This window comes from Diadema setosum, chromosome 1 (genome assembly GCF_964275005.1).
Source record: "Diadema setosum chromosome 1, eeDiaSeto1, whole genome shotgun sequence".
Lineage (NCBI taxonomy): Eukaryota > Metazoa > Echinodermata > Echinoidea > Diadematoida > Diadematidae > Diadema > Diadema setosum.
The window spans coordinates 223,858-245,477 of NC_092685.1; the positions used below are offsets into that span (position 1 = coordinate 223,858).

At 37.4% G+C, this 21,620-nt stretch overlaps 1 protein-coding gene across 1 annotated transcript in view; it reads right to left on the minus strand.

The window, feature by feature from the left end:
- Positions 1–1,981: 1,981 nt before the first annotated feature.
- Positions 1,982–21,620, minus strand: part of LOC140232969 (double zinc ribbon and ankyrin repeat-containing protein 1-like) — a 91,695-nt gene continuing 72,056 nt past the window's right edge. The window contains exons 16-18 of the mRNA XM_072313078.1: positions 18,847–18,927; positions 3,865–3,992; positions 1,982–3,372 (exon numbers count right to left, since the gene is read on the minus strand). Coding sequence (XP_072169179.1) covers positions 3,117–3,372; positions 3,865–3,992; positions 18,847–18,927 — 465 coding nt within the window. The 3' untranslated portion in view covers positions 1,982–3,116. The remainder of the gene's footprint in view (positions 3,373–3,864; positions 3,993–18,846; positions 18,928–21,620) is intronic.

Sequence of the window (21,620 nt, forward strand, 5' to 3'; positions counted from 1 at the left end):
TTTTAAAGACGATCTTCACATACTCCAAGTCAATGCACTTCACAGAAACGTACTAAGACACTTTCCAAAGGGAAACCGTCGTTTAAAAAAAAAATGTTTTGCACTCTCATTTTTAAACACTCCACCCCCCCCCCCAAAAAAAAAAAAAAAAAAAATACAACAAAATCACGGAAAAATATTCTTTTCATGTTCCTAGCATTAGGCATTCCAGATATAGCACCTGTACAACTTTTTAACCCTGAATTAACAATCAATGCAAATGCTAATGTGATAGCCAAGATTGAAATTTGTCCATAAGCTTGTTTATTTTAAGGCAAGTCCAAGATAATGTCCCCTCAGATGCTCAAAATTCATTTTGATTTAATCAAAAAGTTATTAATATCATGTTGTAGCCAAAAAGTTAAACTATATATTTCCAGCAAAGAAAATATTGAATTATGCAAATTTATGCAAGAAATATGGCCTTAATTTGCATAAATTAAAAACAAACCTTACGTATGGGACAAATGAAAAATATTCATCTAAAAAAAAGCTGAATATGTTCTTTACCTAGTTCCTTTATGGACATGACCCCTGTATGAGCTGGTATAATTTCCAATTGTTAAGACAAGGTCAGCAGATCAATCAAGCAAATTATGCATTTTCCCAGAGTGAAATGTCCCATACATAAGGATTTGAGTATGTTTTTTTAAGTTTTTTCTGAAGATTTCTAACATTGACCATTTATTCATTTTACCTCCAGATTAGCAAAACTAAAAGTTGAAATTTAATTAGTCCTTCATCTTATAACTAATTAAATTTTGTTTATGTATGGGATAAATGCCTTACGTATGGGACATTACATGCAAAGTGAATTGGAAAACCGCCTTTTGACATGGATGCTATATGTCCTTACATTTGTTTGGTCAATGGTTATCTTTGCACCAACTCTGAAGGACATGTCTATATATCTGCCTCTCCTACTCAGTTGACCTCAGGGAGAGTGTAAGAACAGCATTATTGAGTCATTCTCTGAGTAACAAAGGAAAATAAAGAATATTTATTTCTACTTGTATTTTCTTATTTTCATTACAGGCTGTGTAGCTTGTCTTCAATTAACATTCTTCCTTTTAACATTATTTTGGACATTTTCTTAATTCAGTTATCATTTTCAACTTTACCTCTCTACTAAATGACTTTGTCCAAGAGAATGGGATTCTCTGAGTGTCATTTTAGGTGCAGTTCAGCATGTACTACAGGCTGTACAGCCTCAAAAGGGAAATCAAAACAATTGTGCTTGTTGCGCTCATCAATGACAACATTACAGGTCTTACCGAAAAGAAAAATCACTTGAGGTGACAGCAGGTAACTTTGTCATTACCAGAGTTGAGAGTGAAGGAAAAACCCTACGAGAATACTTTTTATTTTGATATCGATGTTTAATATTTCAACTGCACACCCTAAGAATATGTCATGACTTATCAAGGTCATGAACATGATTTCTGAAAATCCTGTAAAATGAAGACTATAGTTTATATTTGCCATGAACCACAATATCAATACTGGTTCTGTGGTTGGAGTGCTAAAACACAAATTACACAATTAAATAGGGAATTAAATTTTCTTTTCTATTTTGTGTTTGAAGAGGTAGATGTGCTCTGAGACACCATCATCAACTCATACTTACTTTGTACCCCACATCTACACAATTATCAACATGCATTGCAATCTGGTAGTGTATGATCAAATGAGGTTATTAGAACTTATCAAAATTGTAAGTTTTAGATCAGTGAGTTACTTCAGTGTTTCAAATCTAGAATTACATTTTCTCCTAAGATTTGAATGTACAAATGATAATCTTTCCTGTATCACTACACAAGCATGTATGTATATACAAAGTATAAACACAAATTTTGTCGTCTTTGGTTTCATAGACCTGAAGCCAAGCAATTTGAAAAAAAAAAAAAGAAGCCAGCATTGGTACATACATTCTTCTATCTCTTTGTTCTACCACGGCTTTTAAAATCTAAAGGTTTCATTCAAATTTGATTGATTTTGCAGTTCAAGCTAAAATTCACATGGCAAAACATGATGATTACAGAGCAAAATGAATTACAGCTGTACTTTTGATGTTGTTGTGTTTTGTGCTGCATTTCAAACAATTATAGAGCTCTATAAAAACTTAGACAACTTGCAAGGTAAGCCTGGAACTACTGAAAGTACCCACTTTAAACTGTATTTACAAATTACATTGTACATGACATTTGATTTTACAGTTGAAATTATCAAGACTACAAATTAGTCATGGTACATTTGCATGTATGCTACATCAAGGTCGCAAGCTAGAATTCGCACATTTTTTTTTTCTTTTTCATTTGATAAAAAACATTGACCAGAGTATTACAAATGGGCTAGAAATAGAGTGTCAGTATATACTGTATCTGTATACACCGTGTGTAGACATCATGAGGACAGTGTTAATGCATGACGGAATCCAAACTAAGACATTTAATTGTAAATTGGTAATTACTTTTATTTGTGTTGTTTTAGCTTTTGTTAGGTATCTGAACCAGGAAATTACCTACATAGAAGTCTATTTCGTTTGTTCCATGTTGTATTATGATTTGTGGAACTGAATATGACACTATGGGGAAATTTAAAGTCATTCCCATGAATACACTTGTGCACTATAAAGACAAATGTCCCATACGTAAGTTGAGGCATGTCCCATACATAAGGTGTACTTTCGTTAATTAAACCAACTTCATGAAAATATGCTTTATTCTTTTGCAGTGAAACTTTGCTGAAAGATACTTCAGTTTTGTACCTTTCTTCACTTCTAAACAGAACTTGATCAGTAAGGTACTTTCAGAGAATTTTCAATTCAAACTTTATTTTGAAAAATCCAGTTTTTCTCTGGTCCCATACGTAAGTTGTCATATTTTTCTTAATAAAATAATTAACCCAAGGTCAAATGATATCAAACTTAAACACAATATTCTTCTCAGGGCTACCAGTCCTCGTGGTGATAAACAGTAAAATCCAAGTGCTTCTTCATTACTTTTCAGAAGTTTGAAATCTCTGAATGTCCCATACGTAAGGTGCGCGATATCTTGGACTTGCCCTTTTAAAGCAGCCTAGAAGTCATCTTCACCAATAGGTTTTGTACGTGCTAATGACTGTTTCTTGATTTTTTCCAGCATTCCTTGACCAGCTGTAGAAGCAAACACATTGATGATACCCTCATTGCCCAGCCGAGTTGCCATGGCTACAGGTGTCTCATCTCTGTTATTTTTTACTTTTGGATTGGCACCATTACTGAGAAGGATCTCAACTCCTCTCTTCCCATCGTAGCCAAGTTGTACAGCTTCATGTAGAGCTGTGTTTCCCTTCCTGTCAATGAGATCAAATAAGAAATAATAATGTCATTGATATAATATACATTAACTTAGTCTCCAAGATAATGTCCCTTACCTACCCTGTGCCTGATACATTGGACTTTTGTGACAATAAATTTATAGATGAAAGAAAAATCCTACTAACTGCAGTGATTTTGGCCTTCAATTTTGTATTTTCTCTTGACTGGCCATGCTTTGCCATATTAATATCTGTACCAAGACTACAGAGAATGCTCTTACTCATGAAAATGAGTTTGATTTCTTTACAGTAAACTTAAGCCCTGAACCATCACTCATTATTCTGACAATGGACTCTTGTTACACCTCTTTCAAAGTGGTTTAGAAACCTATCCATCAATGTTTATTATTATGAAACAGTCAATTCGTTACGAAGCTACGATAGTCTATACATAAATGGTAAATCTTCTATCAACGCAAGAAAGAGAAAATGTGGACTTAGTTTGATCAGGTTGGAAACATGACTTACTGTCCAACTTTTCTGTGGCTGTCTGCACCACTAGAGATGAGGGCAGGCAGACACTGGAAATGTTTGTTGACAACTGCTAGAGTCAATGCTGGGATTCCATCAGTATTTTCACAGTTTGGATCAGCTCCCTGAAGAAAAGAAAATCAAATACACCCAAACAATTTAGGTAAAATGTCCTCAGCTGCCATTTCCCATGGGTTCAAATTGAGATTGCCTTTTAATCAGTGTTCATGCACATTGGCATTTAAACCAACCAGAAGTCTAAAATGGAATCTTCAAAAATCAGGTTGTATAGAAAAATAGTAAGATTCACGACTCAGTAATGAATGCTTTTCAAAAAAGCTGTCACAAAACATGAAAAGGCCTACATTTATTCATGAAAACTACTTACATTTCAGCATGGCAATGTACATGTTACTCATCAGTTTCATATTACTAGCTTCTAGATACCTCATTTAAAGTCATATCCAGACACAAGCAAGTGCCAAAATGTGTCTCGCCCATTCGCGTAGAAGAAATTAATGTTTTTCTAACTCCTGGAAGTTCATTGACCCCACCTATGACCCTTGACCTTGTGGTGACCTTCAACTCCCCAAGGCACATTTACTACCCAAGTTTGGTCACAAACGGACATACTGAGCATATATCAAAAGTTAAAGTTAATTGATCCCTGCCTGTGACCTTTAACCTTGAGGTGACCTTCATGTTTGCTAAAATGTGTAACTCTGTATAACCACTCTTTCCTCCAAGTTTGATTGAAATTGAAGTCCTCAGTAGAGAGTTATTCAAGTTTTTGTAGCGTTACATATGGACGGATGGACGACAGACGGACAGACGATGGACGGACACAGACACCGCAGACGATCCCTTAGTCTCCCTACACCTCCGGTGGGCTCAACAAAAATGGAGAAAGACAGTGTCCTGATCCCTGAGCCATTTGTATAACTCTCTTGAGCCATTTGCAAGAGAAAAAAAGTGAAATTTTAACATTTTCTCCTTAACTTTGACCTTTGATCTCATGACTCAAAATTCTTTCTGGAGAATCTTCATTTGGTAACTAATACATACACTAAGCTTAAAGAAAATACCTTCAGACATTTGTATATATATATATGGGGGAAATAGTGAATATTTGGGTATTTGACCTTGACCTTTTGACCTTTGCTCTTGAGCATGTGCCTTCAGAAGTTCATAGGCACAACTTCATCCACTCATACACACACATACCAAGTTTCATTTGGGTACCTCAAATGATTCTTAAGTTACGCTGTCCACGGAATTTATTACAGACAGACGGAAGGACAGATGGACAGGATCTTGAGGATGGACAACCTGAAAACATAATGCCTCCAGCGGCACTTCATGGTGGAGGCTTAAAAACAAAAACAAAAAATCTAATTGCATGTATCAAAGCATCCCACTCCTTCATTATTACATAAGGGACTTACATCTACAATTTGTTTTTTCAAACATCCTGAACTGTTTAGATGATCAGTTTTACACCATGTGCACTATACTCTTGTGCCATCAATGATTAAAGGGACATTCCAGACGATTTTCATAATTTCACATCATGTAGTACATAAATCAACAACTCCATGTATAGATTTGTGGACTATACTGTGGTTCTTGAGCAGAGAAACAATACTTTGAAAAACCTTAAACAAATTAAATTGGACAAGGACGATGACATAGGAGGTTCACATATCTCAGAAATGTAGCAGTGTAATTCCATTACAATACTGCTCGCTTGCGAGTTCACCTGTGTGTAATCGATGCATGTCTTCTTCTTTTGTTCTGCTTCCTTGAGCCCCAACTCATGCATCCCTATGGTGACTCTGCCATGTCATCATCCTTGTTCATTGCAATTTGTTCTACATTTTGAAAATATTCTTATTCTTCATCCCAATCATCATAAATTCTTAAACTCTGTCCTCAGTAAGTTGTCCAAATGTAAAAATCTGAAAATTATCCGAAGGTCTCCTTTAAGGAAGCTAAGTAAGTAAATTGCAAATGTTTGTGGGTTTTGAGACGCAGGATCTCATATATGAAATCATCATCGCATCCTTTGGTACCACACATTTCTGTCATTGTTAACATAATGGTGAGGATGCGAATATCTGAAAACTTGATTTGGTAATCCAACCACAGTTTTTGGGGCACTTATAGACTGTGCTTTATCAAAGACACTGCCAGCACGTGAGGGCAATATCAAAGGCTTAATTTTCTAAACACGTGTATCATACATAGTGTATGTGGGATAGACCTCAGATGGTATCTCTCTTTCTGGCCTCATATATCATATATTGTGATTTTCATAAAAGAGAACCATGTAGAGAATCCTACAAAGACCTCCAGATGTCAGGACTTGTTTTTAAGACCTACAGGAAAACCAATGCAAAGACTTAAGTTGTGACCAATGTACAGGTATGGGTGAAGACCTACATGTTAACACATACACATGAACACTATATCTAGAACACATTCCAAAAATATAATGTTTTGCTTATTGGCAAATCTTGTACAGCATGTGCCCTTATCTACATGATCAGTATCAGGTTAAGTACATTATGCCTTGAAATGACAATGATTACTATCGAAGCAAAGTTTTATAAGCTGTAAGAGTTTTAAACACCTTTTGGGAGGTGTCTCCAAATGTACATTAAATACAGATGTTGATCAGGTTCAAGTTGCAGTAAAAATTAAAGGCATACAGGATTTATTTTAGATGCTAAATGCCGACAAGCAAACAGACCTTCAGTATAGACATAGTGGACAGTAGTTTAATTTATTTCAATTCCATTCATTTATTTCCACATAGTAACTTAAAAGAAAATTACACATTACAATACAGTCAAACTCGGATACCTCGAATTCGTCGGGACTGAAGAAAATGGTTCGACGTACGCGAATTTCGAGGTACGCGTACGTCGAATTTTCTTCGACTTATCCGATGTTTATCGATGTTCGACGTTTATCGATGTTCAACATGGTGTCTGTTATAGTGCCTACTGATTGTTTGCATGCTTGTCAATTTGGATTGAATCAACTTTTATATGAATGAATTGAGTGAAAATCGGAAATGAAATCAAAATTTCAGAAATAAAGATTTTGGTGGCCCGATTGCGCCACCAAAAAAAAAAAATAAAAAAAAAATCGGATGTTTGCCTTTACTTTTGAAAATGAACAGCGGTAACAATCGGCTACATAAGATGCTAAAATAAATGTCAGGGGTTTGCGTTTAATTGTGGAAATGAATGACGGCAATATTCGACTCGGTATGATACTAAAATAAATGTCGGATGTTTGCTCATACTTTTGGAAATGAATAACGATAAGACTCAGCCCCGTATGGTGCAAAAACTAATGTTAGATATTTGATTTTGCGTTCGGAAATGAATAAGGATAACATTCGGCTCCGGAAGACGCTGAAATAAATGTCGAATTTTTGCTATGACGTTCGGAAATGAAAAACAATAACATTCAACTCCGTACGATGGTTAAATAAATGTCGGATGTTTCCTTATACTTTCGAAAGTAAATAGCAATAGCATTCGGCTCCGGAAGATGCTAAAATAGATGTCAGATGATCGTTTTTATGTTCGGAAGAAAATAGCAGTAATATTCTGCTCCATCATGTCCATATGATGCTAAAATAACTGTCTGATGTTTGCTTTTAAATTTCGAAATGAATAACAGTAACATTCAGCTGCGTTTAATGGTAAAATTAATGTTTGATGTTTGCTTTGACGTTCGGAAAAGAGTAACAATAATATTCAACTCCTGACAATGATGAAATAAATGCTGGATGTTTGCTTTTACGTTCGAAAGTAAATTGCAATAACATTTAGCTCCGGAAGATGCTAAAATAAATGTCGAATGTTTGCTTTGATGTTCTGAAGTGAATAACAATAATATTCAACTCCGTACGCTGATAAAATAAATGCCGGATGTGTGCTTTTACGTTCGAAAGTAAATGTCAATAGCATTCAGCTCCGGAAGATGATAATCATGTCGAATGATTGCTTTTACGTTTGGCATGTTTGGAAGTGAACAGCAGTAACATTCTGCCCCATACGATGTAAAAAAAAAATATTGGATATTTGCTACGGTACATTTCGAAATAAATATCAGTAACATTCAGCTATACGTTTCATGGTCCAAAATGTCTGATGTCTGCCTTGACGTTCAAAAATGAAAAACAGTAACATTCGGCTCCGTGCGATGATAAAATAATTGTCAGATGATTCATTTCACTTTCGGAAGTGGACAGCAGTAACATTCGGCTCCGTTCGATAATGAAATATATGTCGGATGTTTGAAATGAATAACGGTAATATTCTGCTCCGTACGATGCAAGAATAAATAACAGATTGTTGCTTTAACATTTGGAAATGATTAATGGTATTAATCCGCTCAGTTAGATGCTAAAACAAATAGCGGATGTTTGCTTTCACGTTTGGAAATGGATTAGGATAGTATTCAGCTCCGTAAGATTCTAAAATGAATGTCGGTTGTTTGCTTTTACATTTAAAAATGAATAACGGTAACTTTCGGCTTTTTACAATGCTAAAACAAATGTCGGATGCTAACAAATGTCAGCAAATGCTCCCATTTTCTCATTTCAAACGTAAGTTTTGACCTCCTCAATATAATGGGCAACTTTTTAAATAATCTCTACGCCTATTTGTCAAATCTTTAAACACAGAGTAAGATGATTGAATTTTCTATTCATTTGTTTTAGACATGGGCATCTGTATCACTTCAATAATGCTTATTAATAATTTGTCTCTGTTTAGTAGGACCGATTTAGTTTTTGTAATGTTTTTCCTGATTTTTTTTTTTTTTTGTTACCAGATTTTACTTTCGACCACTTAATAAAAATCAAAGATATTGGTGGCCCGATAAAACTTATAAGTGCGGAACCCTGTGTATTCTATTCTTCATTGTGATCGGCCTATACTTCCAGATTTTCATAATCGCATTGCTGGGGAAAAAAAAAAAGTTTCAGTGCTTGCGTTCTCGGGGAAGTAAACTTCGTGAAAGGCCAAAAAAAAAAAAAGTTTAAAAAAAGGCACTACGAGGGAGATTGATGTTTTGACAGTGGAGCGTGATTAATGGCAAAGATATAACTGTCAACGTAAGCAGGTGCGCCCCGACGGTTGGCCCCGACGGTTGAGAAATCTACGCGCACGGTATGACTGTCTCGATCAAAAATCAAAACACAGTGGTTAAAGAAAAGCAAATGATGGGGCAGCGCGTAGTGCTATCGTAAAGCACTCCATTGGCACGGGTGCTATGTGCATACCATGTACGTGTGTTGGTAGGTGTTGGGGATTTTCCTTGTCAGCCGTGTATCGGGTTCTTCTTGGGCGCGCGATTGTTCTGGGTCTCAGAATATTTACAATCGAGTGTGAAAACATTTGTGACATGTCTTCGCTGTCCACGCGCGCTTAATCGGAGATGCTGAGTGATGTTTGCAATTTCGATTCGAGCAACATGCTGGGAAAAACAATAAGTTAATTAAGATCGGGACATTAGATTTCCCTTCGAGGTAACCGAACTTCGAGTTATCTTTGTTCGAGCTACGCGAATTTTAATACACGGAAACTCCATAGGAACAATCGGGACTTTCATTTTGCCCCCGAGGTAAGTGATATTCGGCTTATCCGACGTCGAGGTATCCGAGTTTGACTGTACATGCATTTGCAACTTGCATCATGCAAGATGCAATGAATATATTAAAAGCGGAAGAATCAACATGCCTTTCAAAGGCTGATCCCTGTTAGATAGATTAAGAAACAAGTACTAACAAGGATTATGTAATAAAACATACAGAAGACACTGGACAATACAGTTTATGACAAAACAATAAACAAGTGACTAGGCAAAATAATATCTTTAACTCATTCATGCGTGCATCAAACGAAGTTACTGATTCAGGAGAAACTATTTAATACTTCCTTTTAAAGGACAAAAGACTAATGGTATACATTTGATATTATCTGGTAGGTCATTCCATGAAAGATGGCCAGCACAGACTAAACAGCAGTTATACCTCAGTACAGCAAAATCATGTACATTGTATGATGTACAAGACATGACATTACAGATGTCATATAAGATAAATCATTACTTTAATATGAGCCATCACCAGACTCTGCATTAAAGAATAGACACTTTCATCTACTACCATTGAGCTACTGTGTACATGTACACATGTAGTATCAACTTACCATTTCCATACTAGCACCAGCAGCATTATACAGATGAGCAAAAATGTCACTTTCTGGGCATGGCAAAGGCACTGTCTTTCCAGTTTCACTCCAGTATGTACAGTATTTATAGTGTGACAAACTTAGAAAATGCTTTAATGAGCGGTACATAGTGAATGATATCACAAAGTTTAATTAATCAAAAGATTACATCACTCACGGTCAGACAATAAGATATCATGGCATCACAACCAAAAAGTATAAAAGTATCTATGTTTCTTGGGAGAATAAAAGGAATTTTTATTCAGATGATTGCATTGATAATGATGGTTTGACCTCAATGATACAGTTTCTGCTCAACTTTTGTGAAATCTTCGCATGACTGCACAAATGGTTCATATAATGTGACCTGCCCAGAAAATTGAGTTTGAAGTCAGAACATCAAAATCGGTCAAAACCATCAAATTTCTGTTTTTGCATGATGCTGTAGTGTAATGTTTGTCTATCATCTGCCGAAATTTCGAAGCTAAATGATCAAAGAAAGTGCAAGAAATTAGCATTTCTCTGGGCCATGATTTTCAACTTTTAACAGAACAGAAACGTATCCCAAGATGTGTCCGAAGATTTGGATTTAATGCTACAGATACACTCCACCCCTAGCAACAAGGGAGTGATCTCATTGGCCAGTGCATGGCATCCTGATTACTGACTGGTCATGCATAGACCACTGGCGCTGAGCTTGAATGAACATCACGGAATTTACTATGAGCAGACCTTCTGATGTCAAGAGGTGAAGATTGTCTTACCTCGTGATTGCATCGGAAAGAAAACTTTGAAGGTGGTTTTCTGGAATCGCTGAGTTCATAGACCACTCGGCATAGTCCAATAAAATCATCAATATCTCCGCAACTGAGTGCTTTTATGAGTTGTGTTAAATATGAAATCAAAACGAAAGAGTAAGAGTATAATGTCTGAATGTCATTTTCAGAAAATCGACCTCGCTTGACTTTTGGATCCTTTTGTTGTAGCAGGTCACATATCAATGGCCGACATAGCTATAATTGCAAGAGTAATACTTCAGAGTAATAAAAAAAAATAGGGTATAAATTTATAGATTAAAAGCTTTGATCAGATGTCTGTTATGAATGCTCTATGATTCTTTGCGATATCAAAGTCATTCCAGAGTAATCTAAAAAGGCAAAAGCTTACGAAAATCAGTCAGAGAATACTGATCAACTCTTGGTTCCTCGACAGTTAAACTTTGCAGCTTTAAAGTGCATTTATCAAATTATTTACCAATTCCAAGCAAATAGCCTTTTTTTTTCTTTCTTTCTTGGGAGTTGAATGGTCATTGGTGGGGCTGTTAATAAGGTGATCAAGAGATAAGCAGAAAATGAAAGAGCATCTATTGTGGCTGGGAACAGGTCACTCTCTGTCAAATTGACAAGTTATCACCAGCCAAAATTCACACAATGCTGTCAAAGACTTCAAAGCATTCCGCTACTGTCAGTTTAGAAATCAGGGCCATAAACTACCTCACAAATACAATGGTGTGAGATTTGCAGTGTAACAAAAGATAAACAGCATGACAGAAGGGAATGTGTTATATACAGATTCAGAAAGGGATGGTATGAGGGAAATACAAGAAAGAGAGATGAGAATAGATGTAGACATTAGTGGAATTTTATTTCACAGTAATAAGAGTGATAAACACCCAACCACTGAAGACATGTAAAGCTTCAGCAATAAAGAAGGTACACTGATCTGGTTTACATGCAACAATTTTTGTACTATAGAATCTAATAGCTGCATTAGTTTGTGAATTTTCTAATTCATTCATGAACACAAAGCTGATCATCCACTTTATTAGGATGTTGTTGAGTCATGTGCTACTTTTTCACTCATTTTTGGCTTTCTTAATTGAATGGAGCCTAAAGAAATAACTAAGGGCCTGAGGGCAATGGTATTACTTTGCACTGCAGCAGAAATTTTCAGCTATTTAACACATGTATTGAAAATAAACCATCTGCCTCAAAATTTGTTGGCTTTGCTTTCATTTCAGATTTTGACAAAGCTCTTAAATACCAAATTTGATCTGAAATCAGAGTATTCAATTGTCATAGCACATTAGAAACAAATTACAACCATTACCACATGTGAATTGCATGTTCATTATGCTTAACCTTCTTGCAACAACCATATGTGTAATATTTTCACAGGATGCTAAGTGTACACTATCAATTTACATTTAAACATTCAACTTGAAACTACACTCATCAATGCACTAACTCAAAGTATTAACTTAGCTATATCTCTTGGTTCTAGAGAAGAAGATTTTTAACGATTCCTTAATGGGGGGGGGGGGGGTTGGGACATGGTGCCCATTTGAAAACAAGGCAAGGGCCAAAATGTGTCTCGCCCATTCGCGTAGAAGAAATATGTTTTTCTAAATCCCAGAAGTTCATTGACCCCACCTATGACTTTTGACCATGTGGTGACCTTAAACTCCCCAAGAAACATTACCAGCCAAGTTTGGTCACAAACGGAAATATGGATCAAAAGTTATGAGCCATAATCGAAACGAGCCGTAAAAACTTAACATTGGGCCCTAAGTTCGTTGACCCCTTTCTGTGACCTTTGACCTTGTGATGAACTTAATCTCCCCGAGGGACATCTACTATCCAAGTTTGGTCACAAATGGACATATACATCAAAAGTTATGAGACATAATCGAAATGCGCCGTTAAAACTTAACATTGGGCCCTAAAGTTCATTGATCCCTGCCTGTCCTTTGACCTTGAGGTGAGTTTCATGTTTGGTATATTGTGTAACTTTGTATAACCACTCTTCCCTCCAAGCTTGATTGAAATTAAAGTCCTCAGTAGAGAGTTATTCAAGTTTTTGTAGCGTTACGGACGGATGACGGACGGACGGACGACGGACAAAAGACGGACGGACGGACAGACGCCGCAGGTGATCCCTTAGTCTCCCGGCACCTCCGGTGGGCTCGACAAAAACTGGGATCCTACATCATGTTTGGTGAAAATCGGTCATGGTTTTCAAGAAGAGGATGAAAATATAAAAAGTTTACGCACGATGCACACCACATGAAGAGTGATTGCAATAGCTCACTTGAGCTTTCAGCTCAGGTGAGCCAACAAATCATTCTGAAAAGTCACAATGAAATATCACAAACCTATTCTTAATCATGACTGTGCATATGATATTGTGTGAATCCTATGGCAAATGTAAGTATTATACATCAGTTATGAAACATCAGTTACCGTCATGTCTTCAGTGAAGTTGTCACAGCTCATATATCCAAACTGTTTATTATTTTGCACCACTGTTCCTAAGAACCGGCGTAGGTAAACTGTCAATGAAACATGAACTCTACAAGTCAAGGACATGAGAAATTTTAATTTGAATCTACACCATGATTTTTCATGCCTTTTTTGCATAATGTCATTTAAAGAAGAAATCCGGGACTACATAAAGTCATGCTCAAATGAAAGACAAAAATATGAAACGCTCAAATATGCTCTTAATTTCACAAATATTTGACGGAACATATTTTTAATCATTTTGTTTAATATTTTCATTTTGCGAGATGCATTAAAAGTGAGCGAGACTGTTCTCTACCACAATGCAATTCCCAATGACGTACCACCCACACTTCCATTTTCTACGATCGCTGCCTGCCCTTGCCACAGAAATTGTGTGTGTGTGCCACTTGTATAAAGCACTATGTGTGAGTGTGTGTATGTACGTGTGTTGTCGCAGCGTTCAGCGTTCAGCTCACAGCGTGCGTCGCGTCCCACTACACCGTGAACCATATACATACGTACACGGTACAGCATACAGTTCATACATCGCTTGTTCTTTCGTTTATAATTTTCTCTCCGCTCTAATTATCGCCCATTTTGTTAATATCCGTTTATTGCCATACGTTCATTCTATGTGGTTTTACTGCAAGTGTCATGTCGGGTCCACCTGGATATGCTTTCCAACCAGAGTGGAATCAAGAAGAACTGACTGAGAGGGCTGCCGCTGCTGGCAGTGCTGATGCACATATCCCATCACGCGCGCACGAATGTCATCCTGGAACCAGTGCGACTCAAAATGGTCTTCGCATACAACTCGATTTGGATTAAATTTGTATGTCTTCACATCAGATTTATCCGTTCCAATGTTGTTGAGCCATTTTGCACACCGTTCCCTTTCTATTTCTGGGTTGGGTATCTGAAAGAAGCTCTTTTTCTTGCCTTTCCCAGGCTTATTCGTACACCCGTATGCCTGACACATCGGCATCTTCGCTCAATGTTATGATGCACACACGATGTCAAACAGCATGCATATCATGCATGCAGCTCAGTGTATATACAACGCAGTTGCGCAAGGTACTGTACGTGTATTGAGCTCCTCCTAAGCTCCTCCACAAATAAACTTCGCTCGAGCAATGTGAGGGTGAAACGTCATCGGGTCACGTGATTGATTTCGATTCCGTACAGCAATTAGAACTGTTTGGCTGAAAATATTCCCAAATGTAAAAATCTCGTTTGCTGCAACGGTTATGAAGTAAGGTATATCATTACGCTCATCGGAATCCTGGATTTCTTAACTATATTATGAATAACCTTTGTATAGGTCGTGGATTTCTTCTTTAACAGACACATTTTCTCATCATGTGTGATAAGAAATGCTGTTTGTGCATAATACATTCCACCTATTCTTCACTCTCATAAACTCATTTATCTACATGAATTCCAAGCTCGAAGTATTTTATTCACAAAAATACAATGTAAAAAATTTCATGAAAATTCTACCATGTAACATATGATCAGTTACCCTGGAATTGCCCAATAAAATGGGATCACACTTCACGCCCTTTGACCTGGTGGACATCTCAGAAACAAATTTTGATATTAACCACACTCTCACATGATGCACACATTATGAAGTTACTGCAGCAGCTTATATTTTTAAAGGTAGAACATACAAGTTTGTACACTTACTGAGACCATTCAAAAGCTATCATACAGATCGATAGTCTTTAATCTCTTTTGTAGATATGTATCAAGTTTTGTTGAAATAGAAGATGAAACAGTTCCTTCTGCACTCTGACTCACTTCAATCTCCCATAATACCCTGCCATTATCTCTCAGGATATTTGTCATTACAAGCCTCAGTCAGGAAATATCTACCCTGACCTGTGACCTCCCACTTGACCCCTGCGTGATGACTTCCACATGTGTCAGACAGTGACAGTACTACAAGCTTTTACATGTAACTTGTTACTGAACTCATGTGGGTTACCTTGCCAAAGTAAACTTCTGTGAAAGGTTTTTCATTTGCTCTAATTTGTCATCATTTCTGGCTAATTCAGACAATCACTTTGTCGACAAACACAGGAATGACTACACATCTTAAAGGGAAGGTAAACCCAAAAAGCAATGTGGATTGAGTGAAAGCAGCAACATTAGTAGAACACATCAGTGAAAGTTTGAGGAAAATCGGACAATCGATGCAAAAGTTATGAATTTTTAAAGTTTTGGTGTTGAAACCGCTGGATGAGGAGACTACTAGAGGATATGACGTATGAGTGGACAACAATACAAAGAAAATATAAAGGAAATTCAACAAAAATTCACTTTTCTAGAATTATGAAAGAGCAATGGACCAACCTCTTTCAGAAAGCACGGGGAATAATTGCTACCCCTAACATATGTCAATATCAAGTTGATGGAATTTGTAATTTTCATGAAAAATGGATTTTTGTAGAATTTTCTTTATATTTTCTCGGTATTGTTGTCCACTCATACGTCATAACCTCTAGTAGTCTCCTCGTCCAGCGGTTCCAACACCAAAACTTTAAAAATTCATAACTTTTGCATCGATTGTCCGATTTTCTTCAAACTTTCACTGATGTGTTCTACTAATGTTGCTGCTTTCACTCAATCCACATTGCTCTTGGGGTTTATCTTCCCTTTAAAGGTGCTGAATAGTTTGAACAGTGTCATCTGTACTGTTAAAACATAAAATCAAACACTCACCTGGGGATTGCAACATTATGTCATCAATACAACTGCTGTATGACAAGGCAGTTACAAAGGTTACCATATTCTGACCTTGCAAAAATCAAGATATTGAGGGTACTTAGGTAGAATGTAGATTTACAAAACTTATTAACTGACTGAAAAACCCCAAGTTTAGATGGACTTTAATGAATGGAATCAATTGGACACCTTCAATATGGACCCAGCCTTCAAAAAACACCAATTTTCAACCAATTACCAACATCCATCTCCAGCATGCAGTGGTTGATGAAGATGGGTGGTATCAATGCTATCATTTGGGATTTTTCCTTGGTAAAAACATTCACCAAAATGAAAATTGTGGTTTAAAGGTCATTTATCCCTTTTTCAAACGTCACAAAATTTCGCATGGTTGAAGAATAATCACTCCCAATATTATGTATGAAATCTAGATGGTACTGAATACAGTTATTTTTGCATATAGATATTTTCATGAATGAGGTCAGACATTTTTGCAAGATGCTTTCGCTTTCAAAAGCTGGTATATATATATATATATATATATATATATATATATATATATATATATATATATATATATTGTAGACATGGCTTGATATTAGAGGTGGTCTGGGGGCCCCAGGGTCACCAAAAATTCATGTTAGGCCACCAATTTTAAAAAAGACTACCTTTTGATGGCCTGATTAGTCAGCTAAAATTCAAAATGAATTTTTATATCTCCTCTTATTTCAGGCCACCAAAATTTCAAATTCAGAGATTTCAGTGGCCAAAACTGATCACCAGAGAACAAGGTTTGTGTCAAGCCCTGGTAGAGTTAAGTTGATAAGACCTTTCCATCATATGATAAGCCTGATTGTGATAAAGGGGTAATAGATATCCAATGAATTTATTTGGACCCTGAAACAATTCCAACTGTTATTCTCTGATTAAAAGCAAAGCATATTCTTGAGTGATATTGGTAAGTATTGCATTGTTTTTATTAACCTCTGAGGTGTATTACTAGTACTGTATAAGCTGTTATTTTTGTGAGTACTGAATTTTCTCAAATTTCGCAAAATCACAGTTGGATTGCGAATTGAACAACATGCGAAAATGTCTCAATGCACTTGGGTGATAGTGCATTGATGTTAGCGTCCATGGAATATCTTCATGCTAAGCCAAACAAATTCTACCCACAAACCTAACCCTTACCCTAATCCTAATCCTCACATAAAATTAAACCTAACACCCTATCACAACCCTAACTTCAAGTCCTTGGAGAAAATGATACAGGAGCAATTGTTGCAAGATCAAATGTTGTGTCGCTGCTTTCAATACAGCGGTGCACCATAGAAAATGCCCAAATTTGTTCTGAATGGTTCAGACCTATACACATTCACACAATGTCTGCATTGTTTTAACCATCAACAATTTGTGAGGAAAAATATAATCTATGATGTCAAAGGACTTGAAAAGATCCAGGAAAATGCCAAGAGTATAGCAATGAGCATCAACTGCGCTTGTCGCCTTGTAGGAATGCTCAAACAGAACATGCTGAGTTACAAATACTTTTCTCGACATCAGAAAACAAGACTTTAAGTGTAAATATCTTAAAGTTCTTTTATATATCGGTAAACAATTTTTTTCAATCTCACAGTGTAGATAATACTGGACACCATGATAACATATTGACAACATGAAAATGGTACATGGGGCACATGATTTGATTTGGGGGAGGGGGATTATACAACGCTGCAAACTGGCACTGGTCCAATGGTCCAGGACCAGTAAATATCACTGTCGGACCAGTGAATTTTTCAAGAATGGATCAGTTCAAAATGGAAAAACTGGGTACCTACCTGTCCGACAGACAGGTCAGACCAGTAGAAAAATGGGTTAGTGTGTAGCATTGGATTATAAGAGTATATCTGCGAAAATAATATTGGTCCACAATAAACTTTCTGTCCAAAACATCACTGAAAATTTTTCAAGAAGTTTTTGTTTCAAATAGTTTTGAAATACTGCAAAATTATTGCATGTACTCACTGAACCAAGTTGCATGACAGGAACCAAGTTGCATGACAGGCACCAAAGTTGTCTTGTAAATTTTTGACCTTATTTTTCTTTCTTATTTTCATCCATATTCTACATTCCATGATCTGAACTTATGCTACTTAGAAAAACAAAATAGTTTCATATCATAAAACCATATAAACTCACAAGTTGTAAAGAAACAAGACAAAAAAATTAAATCCCTTTTAAGAAACTGAAGAATTTATGATTTACAGAGAAGTGTATCTGAAGTAATAAAATACATCACAACATTTGTGCAGAAGGAATGAATCGAACATCCTAAAGCTTTGTTTTCCAGAATGGAAATTGCAGACACACACACACACACACTCACACACACACACAAATACATTTATATGCATACTGCATCAAAATTTATTCATAATTTATTCATTTAATGAAAGAAGAATGTTTTTCATGAATTCCAGCTGTATAATTACAGTCACATAGCTGCCAACCCTGAATGTAAAAAGTATGATCAGGAGTATTTTATGTGCCACGTCTGTGTGTGAATATGAATATTGTGAAAGTGTGTTCATGATAACAATAGCTTCTCCTCTCCTGAAAAAAAAAAGGAAAAAAAATTGTTTTACATAACACAGCTAGAAGCCATGCATTCTGTATCTAAGGTCTAAAAACAAAAACAAAACACAACTCACCTCTTCTAGTAACCTCTCCACTTCATCTTCATCACCATTTCCTTTTGGCCCAACTTCCCTCAGGAGGTCTTTGTCAGAAGGCTGCAGTAATTCCAAGACAAAAGCAATGTCAGCTGCCTCATGTCCAGGAGAAAGGACTGTGACCATTTAGTCACAAACTCACATGTTACTCAATTTTGTTCCAATGTGTCACCATTTGTGTCCTAATCATTTGACTTCAGATAATTACTTTATGAGTCCTCCAAAAAGTTCCATCACAGCATTAGGGATGCTTGTCTATCAAACTGCGTTTACACCATGTTCCACGCAACCACAGCAGCCCCGTTTCAGGCCACAGTGGACAAAACGGGATGGACTCGAAACAACGCAGTGAGATCGCATAGGCAAACACAACAGGCCGTGATTGCCATAGACACCGTGTCAGACTTTTAGACTACATGAAAACAACATAACGAGGCGGCACGTAATAGGCTGTAACAAAACTCGGAAGCTATCCGTAGCAGGACGCGACTGAAAATGTTGATAATCTAGCCTGACCAGACGCCATGAGAACAGCATCTGACCAGGGCAAGGACTGGAATGAACAAGACTAGAATGCGAAGGGGGGAAAACAGGAAAATGTCTCATCTACCTACTACGTTTCGGGCAAATGGTACCCCTTTCAGTTACCCTCTTGGCTCGGACCAGGAGCGGGCCAAAAATGCATGATTTACTGAAAGCAGTATGAGGCTGCCGTGGCTGCCAGGAAAATGGTGTGAGCACAGCAGCTTTAGTCAAGTTTCCTCAGAATACTCTGAATTTTAGGAAAACAAGAGACCAGGGGGTCTCGCATTCACCTAATTGTTACAAGTTCACCTTCCATGCATTCTTGCAAACTACAAACTGAGAGCATTGCAAACTTGGGAGATGGGCGGGCAGTTTTGACGGCCTCTATTGGGGCATATTCGCTCACACTAGTAAATATACTTGCCAAGTACACTTTTATTAACAAAATTTGACTATGCAGTTAAGAAAAAAAAAAATAAGACTTGAATGAAAAAATGGAAAAAAAAACCAAGAGACCCAGGGGTCTCGCACTCACCTGAGTATCGCAAGTTCACCTTCCATGCATGTATCTAGTAGACTCTTACCTGGAACATTGGAAACTTGTCATGGGGGTAGCTTTGAGAGCTGGGGGCATGGTGTCTACTTGCATATTCCATCACACTGGTATAAATATCTGCCAAGTACACTGTACTTTATATAATGTTGGACTATGCAGTCTTGAAAAAAAATGTTGGACTATGTAGTTTGAAAAAAAAAGACTTAAAGCTCTATCACTTCTGGTTCTAGAGAAGAAGAATTGTAAATATTTCTTAATGTGGGGGGGGGGGGGTATATTGGGCCCCCTAGGGGCCCCCAAGGGGAGCATGGTGCCCTGTTGAATAAATTTAGATCTTAATCCCATGGCATGCAACCTGCCAAGTTTGGTGAATATTCATCAAGGGGTCTTCAAGAAGAATATGAACATGTACAATTTAAGTCCCCATTTGGACCCATCCCATCCCAATCCCCTGGGTTTATGGGGGAGGGTGGGGGTTACCCCTGATTCTGCTATGAACAAACTTGAAACAACAGTCATTAATATACTGACTTATTCTACTAACTTAGCTCAATCACTTCTGGTTCTATAGAAAATCTTATAAGATTCCTTAATGGCGGTGGGTTGGGCCCCTTGGGGGACCCCCATATGGGGCATGGTGCCCATTTGATGGAATTGAGATTATATTCCTCTATAGGGATGCTACCTGCCAAGTTCGGTGAAAATTCATGATGGGGTTCTCAAGAAAAAGATGAACATTTATAATTTGGCCCCAATCTAGGCCCCCTCTGAGGCCCCCCAGGTGGGGCATGGTGCCCATATGATGGGAATGAGATTCTATCCCCTTAGGATTGCTACCTGCCAAGTTTGGTGAAAATTCATCATGGCATTTCAAGAAATTTCAAGAAATTTCAATGAAAATGTACAATTTGGGCCCCATTAGGACCCTTCCCCACCCCCTCCACTGGGTCTCAAGGGGAGCACCCCTGATTCCTTAATTTTGGGGGGTTTAGGCCCCTCTGGGGGCCCCCAGGTGGGGCATGGTGCCCATTTGAACAAATTGAGATCCTATCCCCCTATGGATGTTACTTGCCAAGTTTGGTACAAATCGGTCATGGGGTTCTCAAGAAGACAATGAAAATGTAAAAAGTTTACTCACGACGCACAACGCACGCCGGCCGCCGGAAGAAGAGCGATCGCAATAGCTCACTTGAGCCTTTGGCTCAGGTGAGCTAAAAATGAAAAATTCAATCCCAATTCAACCCCTAGATCTACTATAAATAACCTTGGAAGTGCACTCACTACTTTATTCACTCAGAGGTTTTCCAGTTTTGAACAATATCACTTTTTTCCCCTTTTTTAAGGGGGTTCTGGGTTTCTTGTAATAAGCATATAAATTGCCATCCTTGTGATAACACACTGGGTTTGGTGACAAATTTAACCATGTGATTTCAAGAAGAAGAAGGAAATGTGCTGACCCCTCCCCTTCCCCAAATTCAACTCAACCCCCCCCCCCCCCCCCCCCATCCACCCCTGGATCTGCCATGAACAAAGTATAAACTAACACTAACTAGCACTAACTTAGCTTATAAATCTTTTCTGGTTCTAGATAGAAGATTCGTAAAGATTGCTTATATTTGGGAGCTTTACCCCCCCCCCCCCCCCCCTCCCATTGTGCCCCTTGGGTCCCCAA